Below are 14,818 nucleotides of genomic sequence, written 5' to 3' on the forward strand. Positions count from 1 at the left end.
GAGAGATTTAAGAGATAGAGAATAGAGATCAAGTGAGAGATCAAAGAAGAAAGGAAAATGGAAATTTGAGTGTAAGAGAAAGAGACACTTGTCACAACGTCCAAGGAGCGTGGTGCCCTAGAGAAGATTTGGAGTCACCACTAACCTATTTTTCTCGGTACAATTAGAACACATAATTACTACTCAATTAAGAATAGTATTGATCTACGTATACCAGGATTGGGATCAAGAGTTCGGTTATAGTAGGGGAAGGTATTCGCACCCCCTACGTACCTGTTCTACAAACGATACTTAACTAATAATTATTCCCAAATCGAATTATAGTAACCCTTTTTATTTACTCCTTTTTAAATAAACAAATAAATTAAAAAATATACACAATTAATAGAATATAATCAAAACGGGGTGTGATTTAGAATGTCTAATAAGACAGCCAAAAGAGCGGATCTCGCTAGAAAAACTCTCCTCAGAGCTAGTATAGGTAAGGGTTGAAATGCCCATTGCCCTTTTTATGATGGAGATGGGGAACAAAGATTTAACATCTCCATCTTGCGGTAAAAAAAAAAAAAAACAAACAAACATAACGCATCAAAATCTGATTGCAACGCCAAATACAACCACAAAGATCAGCAAATTTACAGATTTTTTTTTATAAAAAATTTCACACTCTTTGGTTTCGCACTCTTTGAAGAAGTTGCCTTAGCCAGTGCTTTCTTTGTAGCAGGCTTCGAAGTTGCAACTTTCTTTCCCCGATGAAGTCTTGGTTGAGATTCTTAATTCTTTAACCGGCTTGTCCTTTGGCTTCGTCTTTGGCTTTGCCACAACTTTTGGCTTTGTTGCAGGTTTTGGTTTTTAGCAGCTTTGGCCTTCTTTGTTTTGGCTAGAGCCTTCTCCTGTCTCTTTTGATGCCTTTGCAGACTTTGCTTTTGTTGCTACTATCGGCTTCTTCTTTGCCGCATCGGTAACTATTGGCTTCACCACCAGTGACCAAGACCAGATCGGTGGTGGCTTCACTGCCACGAGCAGCTCCTTTGTGTCATTCTTTCGAACACTTGGAGAACAATCAGCAATTGCCATAGAAGAAAAATGCCATAGAAAACTCAAGTTCCATTGTGAATCACCAACTCTTTTGTATCATTTTTTTGAACACTTGGAGCACACACGGGTAAATTCTTTGAAATGGAACCATACTAAAAAAAAATTCCCAAAATTTCATAGCAGAATATGGGAGAAACAAAAAAAAAAATATGTGGAAGCAAGAATCAGAAAAACAGAAAATCCAAGGAGTGATCCTGATCTTAAACGAACCCATGAATCTTGATTGCAAGAACAGCTTACTTGTTCTTTGAATGCTAGAGAAACGACCAAGATTTGCAAACTCAGCTCCAAGAAACACCGTCGTCCTCGGTGAGTAATGGTTTTTTTTTTTTTCTACTTAATTTGTTGTTCTGCGACTCTTCTCCATTTTGGGAGCAAGTTGTCTCCTCCTCTGCAGCCAAAGCCATGAAGGATTCGCTGGGCGGCTTAATTTTAACAAATTGCAACTTCATTTGACAGAGAAGGAAATTCTGCTCACCTAAGATAAACTTGAGAGAATCTGTACTCTGTCCACGAACAGGAGAAGAAAAAAGCTGAAATCGTAGTGGAAAAGATGAAAACGAGAAGCAAGAACACCAATGGAGAGTCAATGATCTTCATTTGCAGCTTGTCCGCAGAACCTCATAGCAAAAACCGCAAATGAAGAGCGCCCATGTCAATCTAGACAAAGAATCTCACTTGTAGAGCGAGAGAGAATGAAAGCTTAGATGTTTCTAGGTCCCGCTAGCACCCCGATTCTTAGAGTTTTTTTTTTTTTTTTTATAAGAAAGAATAAGCTAGAGAGGAAGAAGGCAGCATTGATTGCGAAGATGAGGATCACAGGAGCAGCTGATGCGAGAGAGAGAGAGAGAGAGAGAGAATGAAAGCTTAGATGTTTCTAGGTCCCGCTAGCACCCCAATTCTTAGAGTTTTTTTTTTTTTTTTTATAAGAAAGAATAAGCTAGAGAGGAAGAAGGCAGCATTGATTGCGAAGATGAGGATCACAGGAGCAGCTGATGCGAGAGAGAGAGAGAGAGAGAGAGAGAGAGAGAGAGAGAGAGAGAGAGAGAGAGCAAAGAAGTTGAGTTTACAGTGGTATTTATACTAATATATAAAATGAAAAATGCAACTGAATCAACAACTAACAAATTAACAACTAAACTAATAATAAACAAACTAACAACTTTAATACTTTTTATAATCATAGGGACACATCCACACAAAAATACATATTAATATAATATAAAAATACTAAAGATTTCAATAAATATTCATGTCAATTTAGTTCTAACATGCCAAAAACTCTTGCAAAAATCTTGGCGGAGCAAAATCCATAAGATTGGAGACACTAAAAAATATTTAGGTGTTAAGAACATCATCCTAGATAGAAGAGGACAATCGTTCCATGGTGTGGAAGATAAAATCTCCAGAAATCGGGAATCCGAGCACAACAAACTCATGTCACAAGTTGCAAGATCTATTCTCATCAAATCCGCCAATTCCAAATTTCGGTCTTTCCCATGAATTACTATAAATTCCCATTGAAAATCTGCAAAACCTTAGATAATAAATTTAGTTACAGAAAAGAAAGAGGGATAAATCAAATTTGACTCACTTTAATAAATGGGGGTCTCTTTGTAAAAATATTTCATCAGTGGGTCTTGGATTTCTAGAGCACCCCCTTTTCAATAAAGCCCAACTAGACAAACAAATTTGGTGACTCATCTCCACCCCAAATTGCCTTTTGGTGTAAACTCAATAAATCCATCTACTTCCCATATTCAAACGTCTAGGCTTCTTCTTGCCTATCTACACCATCTAAAGCATGGAAGGATATTTTTGGAAACCTTCAATAGGTCAAGAATGAAGTTACCAACTTAATTAGAAGTGGAAATTCCATTCATATTTGAGATAACCTGTAGTGACCCGGAGGTGCAAACAACTTTATACAACGGAAGACCTCAAATTTATTTATACCAAAGTATTAGAAACCTTTATTACGACAATACCTCAAATATCAAAATTAACATCCTTAAAAATTCTAAAACAATATAAACATAACTAATTTAATATATATTCTAAATAACTCTTCTATCCCACCCACGCTTCCATTACACTACTCTGATTTCGGTTATGCTCCTCAAGGTATCTGAAATATAAGATAATAATGGATTGAAACACGTCTCAGTATAAAAATGCATTTAATAATTTTACTTTAATGAAAACTGCATTTGAATAATTGTGTATCAATTATGTAAAATTAAATATACTTTCCTTCAAATCATAATTTAAGTCTAATAAATGGCCATGATTACATAAATATATAAATATGTCTAAAAGATTCCCTTTTGGCCTATGCGTATTATGTTTAACCCTCATGACCGGGTTGTGCGGTTTGAAAACTGGACTTAACTTGGTTGGCCGATCAAAGGTAAATCAAAATATTATTTCTATAAGTATGATTTACCTATCACATCCTGATTCGGAAACAGGTGTGAACAACCCTACTCAGGCCAAATCGACTATCCACCGTCAACACTTTCACAACAGTGTGACTACACTCATATTCCTCTGTAGTTACGATACCGAACATTCACTATATTCGAACCATCAGGGTTCTTAAAACATACAAATATAATATATGCAATAAAAAGATTATCATAATCTCATCATTATTCTCACTAAACAATTTGTAAATAAATCTCATCATTTTCCAAACATAAAATTTGTAATAATCCTCATCCTTATTTCCAATCAACCACATAATAAATATAACACTATAAAATTCAAACTTACTCAATTATACAATAAAATAAAATAAACTCATGTCACACAATTTATATAATAATCATAATTCCATAACTTGCCTGTGAAATTTTTATATATATTTATATTCAGCAGATTTAAATAAAAACGCGGGTATGATTAATTCTCCAAATTTAAATATAATCACCAATATATTTTGAAAAACCCAAATATGATCAGATCCCCGTAGTATAATTTAATTCAAACATATAAATATAATAAAAATAAAAATAATCAATTTAAATCAGACATATTTTAAAATAAAACCTAATAAAATTTAGCCCACTTACACTAGCTCTGAAGTGATGCCTACGGCGTGCAAAAGGCGAAATTTTTTCGATTAAAACATTGAAGAGTGGAATTGGGATCTAGAAATGGTGTTCGTTTTTCAATTTCATAGAGAAATGGAAGAGAAATTGAGAGAGAGAGAGAGAGAGACTGCAGGGGATTTGATAATCAATTTGAAGATGGATGAGAAAGCTTCATCGTCCATCCTTTACATATATATATATATATATATATATATATATATATATTAAAATATTATTATATTATATTATATTATTATTAATTATTAATTAATTAATTAAAAAATTTTTTTATTTTAGAATTGTTACATTAATCATGTATATATTTTTTTGGAATTTTACGTAACCCTGGATTCTTGATTTTCGCCCTCACTTAAAACCAAAGTTAGAAGTCAACACTCCCACATTTTCAAGATGATGGTAGAACTTATTGATCCAACAACACATTCATGGACGTTTGGCACCATCACCACCATTTTTCCCCAACACATAGCCTCAACCATTCTCAAAATATGCATCCCTATTTTTCCCCGTGAAGGCCTACAAATTTGAAACCCCACCAATAATGGTCGCTCATTATGTAGCAGCAGGGGCTGCAACATTTCTCTCCTGCACTCTTAAAAAGTCCTTTGCACTTCTCATTTAAAACGATTATAACTATCCAAGCCCTTTAGTTTATTCTAAATGAATAGAGAGAAGGTTCTTTTTTTTCAAAAAAAAAAATACAATAACTGTATATATATCTCTCAAAATCTTACAATAATACGAACATTTTATTTCTAAAAATGTCACTCTAAGTTTTCTCGTGAGGAAAATTTTAACTTCTTAATGTCTTGCGTCAATTGATTCTCCCTTGCACATAATACATTCTTCGCTGGTTCTTGAAATCTATGTAATTTCCTGCTAGCCAGCTAAGGATAAAATTAATGGATATTTTGGTTGTGTTCTTTAGTTAACAACGTTTAATTGGTCAATTTTATAGCAATTTTTTAACTTTTAAAATGTCAATTCTAGGCTTAGTATTGATGAATTTTGAAATTTCCTTATAAAAGTAACAAGCATTATACAGACAATGCTCTAACAAGTTAAAGGGAAGTTATTGTTCTTAAAAATTACTATGACAATGTTTATCCTTATTATATTTTACATTACTTAAAATCGTAACTTCAACATGTCATTTGTCTTATAACAATACTTCGCAAAATATTATGTTATGTTCGATGCATAAAGATGAAAATAATTGCTTTATTTCTCGTATAATTTTCATTTTGCTCTAAATAATTATGCATTAAGTTCTGCTATACAATATATCACATTTTCACCCTATTCAATTTTCTAAATTAAAGTAATCCAACCTTATGTTTGGTTGGTGGAATGTTTATTGCTAAGAGTAGATTAGCATAACTACAATTACTTATAAGAAAAAAATTAAATTGTTTCAATCAAGTAAATAAAAATGTGGAACTTTTTTATGTCTCACCATCAGAATATCTATTCTTATCTTAATACGAGTTAAATGAAATAACAAGAAACACACGAGGAATAGGTATTGCTCACCTTATTAAAATTATCACTATACACCATCTTAAAATAACTATTCTTCAAACCAAACGAGTCATAAATGTCAAAAGACTTCTGCTAACTATGTCATAACAAAAACCAAGAGTCGATTTACCAGTTCTTTGATGAAGATTGTTTATTTTATTACTCAACATATGAAGGGAAAAAAATAGAAAAAAAAATTAAAGCTTCGTTCACTAGTGAGGAACAATGTCATTTTTCCCATCCAATTTTCTAAATAATTATAAGAAAATGCAACTATATTTTCAAGTTTTCAAAATTTGTATAAATTAAAAAAAGCAGACATTTTTTATTGTTTTCTAAATTTGTTATATAAATAGTGGAAAACTAGATCACAATATATTTTTTTTGTAATTATCTGAAAACTTGAAAATGGCCCTAACTTTTTCCTCTGCACTCTGAAAAACCAAAAAGGCTACCTGAATATGCATGGTAGCCAGCTCTAGTGAGTATGCTGTCCACACCAAAATCACATGCCAAGATCCCAATTCATAAAATTTTGGTTTGAATACAGGGTCCCAAAAATCAAAAGCTTGGGGCTTTTCAAATCTCAAGGCTGAAGATTCAAAACCCTACCTCATACTACACGAAAGACAAAATAACAATTGGCAAAGCCTTCAGTTAAATAACGCCAGAAAAACTAAAAATTTATACTCTCACAGACTAGAATACTAAGAAATGGATGACTCAACTAGAATTCTGAGGTTTCAGAGTTGTCATTGATGAGAAGCATACAGGAAGAGAGTTGCTCAAGAGAAGCCTTCCAAAGTTTCCACAACTAGTCAGATTTGAGATCCTGTGCTGGGATTTTGTATAAACCTTCATTTTGTCCACCACTGCTGTTCGTGCCCTCATTCAGCTGAATGACATCAAGAGGTTGAGGTCAGAAAGTAGCAAAAACATGGTTGGGAAGTGGCTGCATCAGTGCCATACTATAAATTGTGCAGAAAGAATGGCAAGGTAAAAGGAAAGCATGGTCAACATGAGAAATTGGGAATAACAATTCAGTTTGTCCTACTGAGAAGTAGAAAGGAGCTTTAACCAAAAGTGGGCACGAGGAAGGGGTGAGGAATCCAATGCCTTAATAGGACATTTCCCATATTTAACAGTGGCTCCAAATTCATTTTCGTTTGCCACCATAGACATGCACAAGGCACTAGGGAATACAGATTTAGCACTCTCAATTTGACATTGTGCTTGTGCTTGGGAACATGGATTTGGAATTGTGTGAATTTCAATTAAATGCAATACAAATTTATACTAAATTTTGTCTAAATCCACATAAATTCAAATCTGAGGCTTGAAATCCATAATCCCAAAAACAATATGAGAATTTCAATAAAATTCCATATAATTATTTTTTATTGAAATTTCTCTAAATTCACACAATATCAAGTTCACACAGCCCCAAATTCATGCACCCATACACAACATACAAATTTTAACTAAGTTTCCATCATACAGTCAAAATTTGAAGAATTGAGTGAAAACACAGAGTGCTAGGATTTTACCTTCCTAAGGATTTTCTTGTGATACCGATAGCCCTGGAGAGAGAAATCAAAGAAGCAACATGAATGTTTAATCAATCTGACCTAATACCAAGCTGGAACTAGGAAAACAATTAATAATAATTGCATAATAACCTTGTCAGTTCCATAAATATAATCACAATAGGTGAACACCGATGCAAAGTTGCTCTGGCTTTGTCCTCCAACATAGTGATGGTAATCATGGTATTCTGCACCACCATAAAATGGGATGTATTTTGTGGGACTCCATGGAAAGTCATACCTGCATGACAACACAAGTTACACAACATGCTCCAAATGCATCAATACTGAAATTTTTAGCAAGGAAGAAAGAAAACAAGGATAAATGACCAGCATGGGAACAGAAAGAAAGAAGAGGAATGCGGTTTTAACATTATTGACAAACAAAAAAAAAATGACAGAGGGGATAAGGAAAAGTCATGGAAAAGCTTAAAAAACATCAGAAATTTTTTTTATAAAGAATGCACTGCTCTGAGCTTGGTTCAGGCAGTGATACGATTTTTTTTTTTTTTAATGTATTTAGGCCTTGAACAGTAGAAAGAAAGTATAATTTTTTATTTAAAGAAAAAATACTTTGAAGTTTTGCACAAAAATAATAAGTAGATCAATGCCAAATCTCATGTGAAAAACAATATAATAAATCTATAGATGATGATAAACAAAAAAGTGTATGCCCAAAGATAGAAATTAATAAACAAAAAAGTTTCATAAGTGCTTCTCTTCATTGCCACATCCAACCCAATGGCAACTCTTGGCAAGACTATTTTCAACAGAATAGCATTTCTGTTGGACACATTTCCTTCTCTTATATGAGGATAAAAAGAGACAGGTCACAAGTCATCATATTCACCTTTACCTTTAAAAAAGAAAAAAGAAAGGTTATTAAAGAAAAAAAAATTACAATTAACATGAACAACCTTTTTTTAAGTAAATTCTAAACTTAACCAAGGTCTATCACCAACATGACCAACTTCTTGAATAAATCAGTACTGAACTAATATTGAAAAAACGTGCAATTCACTCCACTCATTTGAAGCCTACCCACCTAACATATCCAGAGCAAAATTTAGATTAATTTGGTCTTTTAAGCTGTTTCATAGTTAATACATCCAATACTCATATTGACTGTTAAGAACTTATGATCTCATTCTATTAAAGAAGAAAAGACCTTATGATCTCTGAAAAATATCCCATCCTTAACCTACCAAGGCTTTATGCATCATCTATTCATCCAATGCACATCAAGTCAACTACATAAAAAACCAAGCCTTAAATCTGACTAAGCACGGTTGGCTATACATTCAGCTTACATGGTCATTCAAAATGTCATAGAATCATTTTGAAATATAATGGCCAATTATCAAAAATTTAGTTATTGTAATTTTCTTTTGTGGAATAATATGTCAGTACAGCTGGATACAAATAGGTTGGCGTTCCACAACATAGCAAGCCCATAGAAAGCATTAATGTGATTTATCAGCCAATATCGTAGACCATCCTTGTATCAAGCTTAATAGTTCATTTGCATGGCTCTATGATTCAAAAGAGACTTGTAAATCATGTGATTTGAAAATAGAAGCACTATACTCCCCTAGGCATTCCTATGTTGTTAATTCCACATTTCAAGTCCTAATTCAACTTACTTCAAAACCATCAGATTCAAGTCACCAATATCTTCATTAGCAAAAGCCACATCAATTTCAGACATGTCGAGCAAAGCATTGTAAATTATCTTTTGATTAATCCATAAATAATGAAATAAGATATTATAACAAGGGCAACTCTCAACGTTAGCCAACTGAAGTTTAAATCAAGGTCTCACTCCTCCATTTCCCACACCAAGCATTGCTCATTCTAACTCAACATTGCTACACACCTTTTGATTTTCTCTACCCTACTCCATCCCACTGAGGACCTGCAAAGACACCACCTATCACATAGGGGTGCCTTTGTGAAGAGTCAAAATCAAAAGTTCTTTCGAACAACATCGCTTTATGCATATCACTAACTAGATTCTCTTCTGATATGCATGTCCGAACCAAATAGATATATGATAGAGTCAAATTAGGCTTCGTTAACTCCAAAAATGTTATCTGGGGACATAAAAAAAAAATTTTTTAAAATTTCTTTTCACTCATAAAATGGAGTCTCTGCAACTTTGGTTAATATGATAGATTCCAAGTAGCCAAAAACATGAAGGGGAAATGCAATAAAGCCACAAGAAAGCATTCGACCAGAAAAAAACAGCATAACATAATGGATGCACAAGAATCCCCAAAATTATCATGGTAGAAACCCATTCGCCGGTCACCATTCCAAAAAATTCAAATACCCTAAAATAAAATAACATCACTTACATTTTTCATAAAATATTAATAATAGAAATATATTTTCAGCTTTGTGGTCAATAAGTAACTGTAACCTGATGACACTGTTGTTTAGCCTTTTTGTCTTCATTAAATTTTGTCACATCAAAGTTCTTTTCCAGATTAATGATTGCAGACGTAGAATTGGTTTCAATCTTTTCCATAGTGTAGAAGATCATGGCAATTAACTAGGTACATGGTTTGGCGTCACAATTTAGAGGGTAACAGATAAGTAATGGTTGGCAATTTTAACTTAGCTTACAACCTCTCGCCTAGTCCACAAGCACCCTCACAGAGAGAGAGAGAGAGAGAGGGGGCGGGGGGAGAGACAATGTACAGCAGTTGACTTTGTTACCTTGAAAAACCAAGTGCTGGAATGAATTGAAACTAACATGTGATGGGGGCAAAAACTCCATGTGTATGCATTTCTCCACCAATGATTCCTTCAGTAATACCTTGAAGAAATATTCAAGTACACTTCAACTTAGTGAGACGTTGTAAGATCTACTTGACTAATATATCAACTTCTACTTGATCAAGTAAACCAGAAGGTTTTTTTCTTTCCAATTTTTTTTTTTTTTTGGGTATCATCTATATGAAGAACATTTAAGAGAGAGAGTGGTGCCCCAGTGTCCCCATCAATGGTGAGTGTGTGCCCATGCACGGGTACACATGGGCATTAACCGCAGGCAAAGCCTGCCTCACCCCACCCAGCAGGCATGCTTGAGCCAAATAACTTGGAGCAAAGAGTTCGAGCTCCTACACCCTGCTACTAGATTCCATGGCGAGTAATGCAGCAATTTACACTGCATCCAGATGCAGAGACACATAAGACTAAAGCCAAAACTACAACATAATTCTGTCTCAGATATAAACCTTAAAATACTGGAAAAAAAAATCTAAATTTATGGCAAATAAAGTGCACAGTAATCAAATCAACGTACGTGACATGGAAGCAGGAATGCAGCACTAAATTATGTTCTGACTGAGACACTCTAATGGCAGCCACCAATTACAAAAAGAGGAAAAAATGAAAAGAAAGAAATTTAAAAAAATAATAATAATAAGGAAAAAGAAAAATGGATGAAGAAACCCCTTATAGAGCCTACTGTGTCTAACAGGTAGCAATCATTGATCACTTCATTATCAGCTAAAGAAGAAAAGAACATTTGACAAATCGGAGGGGTATAGCATGCGTACCCACTGTGCGTATCAATTGCTTCAATCTGCCGTAGAGCAATCCACAGCCAGAAGGTGATCATGTGCCCAGGAACCATCGCTGGCCCAAGAAAAGATGGAATACCAAGGATCAAAATCTCAGCCCAATGCGCATATGGTGCTGCAAATGCAAACGGGGCCGTGTACTCATGGTGAACCCGATGAATCTTTTCGTAACCCCACTTGTTATGCAGAAATCTATGGATCCAATAGTTCGTATAATCCTCAACCACAAAGTACACAGCCAACTGCATTAGAATCTCCCAACCAGACGGCAAAGGCAAGCCTGACCTAATCTCAATAAACTGTGAACAAACAAAAGAAACCGCTCCTTGAGTTGAAAGCTCCAAAGAACTCAATTCATAAATTCAACGATTTGTAATGATTAGACCCACTATAATTCAAAAGTTTGTAGTCATACACAAAAATTGTCTCCCAAAATTCAAAAGCCCTGCAAATCCCCTTCCCAAAATTTCACTATTACAACGCACAAAATGACCATCATAAAAATTCTACGCATTCAGATCTTACCCCTATAAATTCAAAAAAAAAAAAAAAAGGCAAATACTCTCGCGTAAATGGAACACCCAAATTCAATGCCGCCGGTATCACATTTCCAAAAAATCAGAACATTATCAAACATTCCGCGGACAAATCCAACACCCAAATTTGAGAACCCAGAAAATCCCATTTCAGAGTTTCAAACTCCGACAAAACCCACACAGGAATAGTACCTTGATGGAATGGTGCGAGACAAGCTGAAGAGGACCCACGACGAGAAAGAACATGAGCATGACATCCCTGTAGCACCTGACCATTTCGGCAAACGACAACCTCACTTTAGGCTGAATCTTGTACCTATCTACTCTCCAAGATCGCCAGAGCTCCATGAAAACCAGAGGGAGAGGGACGACGGAGAAGACGAGGAACAAGAATAGGATGTTGTGACAGTAGAGAAAGTAATCAGACTTGCGAGCAGAGTAGTTGAACCACAGCGTTTCGGCGAAGGTGAGAGGCCGTCCGAGGGCCGCCTCCGCCTCCGACAGGGTCTGGTAGGGCAACATTGGCGATAATCGCCCCGCGACGGCGGAGTGCGGCGGAGGAAAGGAACAGAGGAGGAAGAGTCGGCGCAAGAAAACAGGGTCGGGTTGTTATAAAATATGCGGGAAAACAGAGAGGCAGGGGAGTCTGCCTCAAACAAACGACATAGAGCAAAGGCCCACAGTGTAGAGAGTGCGAAACATGTGATTTTCTAATCCAGAACTGAAGAAGGAGAGGGCTGTGGCATCACGCAACTTCATTTCAGTGGCCTGCGCTGATTTATACACAACACACAGAGGAGCCGGGTGGGAGTAATCGGTCACTTTGTGACGTGTTTGTTTTGTGAACTTTTTTTGTCATTTTCAAATAGAGTACAGTTGTCAGCAGGGAAGAAAAAAAAAAGACATATTTAACCAGCATTTGGTTTGAGAAAAAATTTGATATGTATTAGGTTGAATTTATTTTAAATTTTGTACAAATTTATATATAACATTTAAAGTCTGCTCCTAAACACTATTTTAGGCTATTTATTAGAATTTTAATTGATATATCAAACCGATAATGTTCTTTGATTAGATTGAAGGTCTAGTTTACGCTTGACAAAATATATTGGTCCTCGTATATCAAGTATATTTATTATTTTTTGTCACGAGACTCAAATATTCATTAGTGTATAACATGATTTTTTATGGGTTCATTTGGATCAAAGATTTTGATGGAAAAAATGAAAGGAAAGAAAATGAGAAGGAAACTCATTTTCTATTATATTTTTCTCTCTCTAAATCAGATGTTACTAAAATATAAGTTTTGTTGCGATATGTGACTCGCATATTGAGTAGAAAGCATATACAAAGGGAAAAGTATGAAAGAACTCAAGCAATAGCAAGGGAAACCGTCGACGGTAAGGCTTTAACCGTTAACGGTTTGGAGCAGCATTTCAAACAATATACATTCTGTCTGAAACTGTCGACGATTTGGCTCTGGACACTCAGCAGAGATTTTAAATTTTGAATAAGGGGATGTTAATATGGTTGGGGTTTGGAGGAAAAAACTTGTGGGAACTTTATATGTTGTCTCAGATGTATATTTAAGGAAGGTTAAGAGGATTCCTTACTTGCGTCTAACACGTATGAGAATTTGGTTACCACTCTGACATGGGGTAAAGAAAGTTTGAATTTGGAAAAGGTGACAAGCGCATTGCTCGATTTTCATCAAAGAAAAATGACCAGCAATGAAGTTTCACATGGTGAAGGGCTTGTGGTGAAGAGTAATCAAGAACGTGGAAGACGTAAGTTCCAGAGTGGATCTCAGTAGTAGTCCAGGAAGAGGAAGGACATAAAGTGTTTTAAGTGTGATAAAATTGGACACATAAAACCGTAATGTCTGGAGTGGAAGAAAGAGAATGCTAAAAATCAATAGGGTCCATCAAAATCTATAAATGTAGTGGAAGGAGACTCAAGGAGCAGCGATGGTGATATGTTATATGTTTCATCGGGTTCAGAGTGCCTCATAGATTCATGGATCCTAGATTCTGGATGCTTTTATCACATGACAGCAAATAGAAAATGGTTCAACGCCTATAGGTCAATTAATACTGGTTCTGTTTTTATGGGAAATGATATTTCATACAAAATAATTGGTATTGAAAATGTCAAAATCAAAATGTATGATGGTGTTGTGAGAACCTTATGTGATGTAAGACGTGTACTGGATCTAAGGAGGAATGTAATTTCATTGGGCACTTTAAATTGTAATGAATATAGTTACAAGTCTGAAGGTGGGATAATGAAAGTGTGTGAAGACGACTTAATAATAATGAAAGGAGAAAAGGTAGCAGGAAATATCTATGCACTATAAGGTATCACAGTTGTAGCTGGAGCTGCAGCTGTAGAATCTGAGTCAGATATTCTATGGCATATGTGGTTGGGGCATATGAGTGACTACATGTATTCAAATGTTTGGGGATCTGTGAGGATAGCATCAACGGGTGCACATATGTATTTCGTGGGTTTATCATGAAAGGTCTTGGTGTATCACATGTGGCACAAGTTAGAGGTATTTGTCAGGTTTAAATTGGTGAGGCTTCCAATGGGGAAGAGGGTAATAGGATGCAAAGGGGGTGATGTATCTTTTGTTTGTGAATGACATGTTATTAGCTGGGAAGACTTTGAATGAGACTAATTAGTTAGAAACTCTGTTGAAAATTTTTTACATGAATATTTTGGGTACAACCAAGAAGGGTCTTGGTTTGAAGATTCGCATGAATAAAGTTGCAGGGAGATTGGTGTTATCTTAGGGTGCTTTGTGGATAGAACTACAAAGAGACTTTGTTTGCCGTCTCATGGGGGTTCTATGGAGAATCAATGTAAAATGTCTACCGCTCGGTACCTAAGGATGGACGGTGATGTTCAGGATATGTCAAAGGTCCTCAATGCTGGTGCAATGAGGTGTTTCGGCAGGCAACAGAGTGGTTCGTCAATTATGAGGTATGTTGCTGCATACTATGCAGGAGTGCTTTGATGATAGAAGGCTTATAGCAGGTTTTGTGTTTACTGTTGTAGGAAGGCCTTGTTGGAAATCTAGGGCGCAGTCTCAGGTTGTAACATCTGCAACTGAATTGGGTTCATGGCAGAAGCCAAAGTTGCCATAGGCAAGTTCAAGCTTTGTTTGGACTTAGTTTTTGTCTCTAATTGCTAGACGGGAGGCAGTCCCAACCTAACGTCCCAAGGTCAAGGTAAAGCAATGGGTTCATATTTTCAGCTTCTCCTAATGGGCGTACGTTTGCCAAGGTTGAGATTGTTGTGATATGTGGCTCATATACTAAAAAGAAAGCATGCACAAAGGGAAAAACATGAAAGAAATCAAGTAGCAA

The 14,818-nt window shown here is 35.4% G+C and overlaps 1 protein-coding gene and 1 long non-coding RNA gene across 2 annotated transcripts; both read right to left on the bottom strand.

Moving 5' to 3' along the window:
• Positions 1-387: 387 nt before the first annotated feature.
• On the bottom strand, positions 388-2,144 carry LOC131163728 (uncharacterized). Its single transcript, XR_009139099.1, has 2 exons — positions 1,577-2,144; positions 388-1,489 (listed from the first exon to the last, which is right to left on the bottom strand). It is a non-coding gene; the product is annotated as an uncharacterized LOC131163728 (long non-coding RNA).
• Positions 2,145-6,240: 4,096 nt separating this feature from the next.
• Positions 6,241-12,359, bottom strand: LOC131163729 (methylsterol monooxygenase 1-1-like). The gene is made up of 5 exons (XM_058120430.1): positions 11,640-12,359; positions 10,888-11,210; positions 7,415-7,562; positions 7,283-7,315; positions 6,241-6,630 (listed from the first exon to the last, which is right to left on the bottom strand). Exons 1-5 carry the CDS (start codon positions 11,967-11,969, stop codon positions 6,550-6,552), a joined length of 915 nt encoding a protein of 304 aa, XP_057976413.1. The 5' UTR covers positions 11,970-12,359; the 3' UTR covers positions 6,241-6,549.
• Positions 12,360-14,818: the final 2,459 nt, after the last annotated feature.

This window comes from Malania oleifera, chromosome 9 (assembly GCF_029873635.1).
Source record: "Malania oleifera isolate guangnan ecotype guangnan chromosome 9, ASM2987363v1, whole genome shotgun sequence".
Classification (NCBI taxonomy): Eukaryota; Viridiplantae; Streptophyta; class Magnoliopsida; order Santalales; family Ximeniaceae; genus Malania; species Malania oleifera.

Coding starts and splice junctions, on each gene's coding strand:
- LOC131163729 (XM_058120430.1), bottom strand. CDS start 11,969: ATGTTGCCCTACCAGACCCTGTCGGAGGCGGAGGCGGCCCTCGGACGG. Junction 7,563..10,887: donor GCAATTGATACGCACAGTGG/GTACGCATGCTA, acceptor GTTGTCATGCAG/GTATGACTTTCCATGGAGTC. Junction 6,631..7,282: donor ACAAGAAAATCCTTAGGAAG/GTAAAATCCTAG, acceptor GATGTCATTCAG/CTGAATGAGGGCACGAACAG.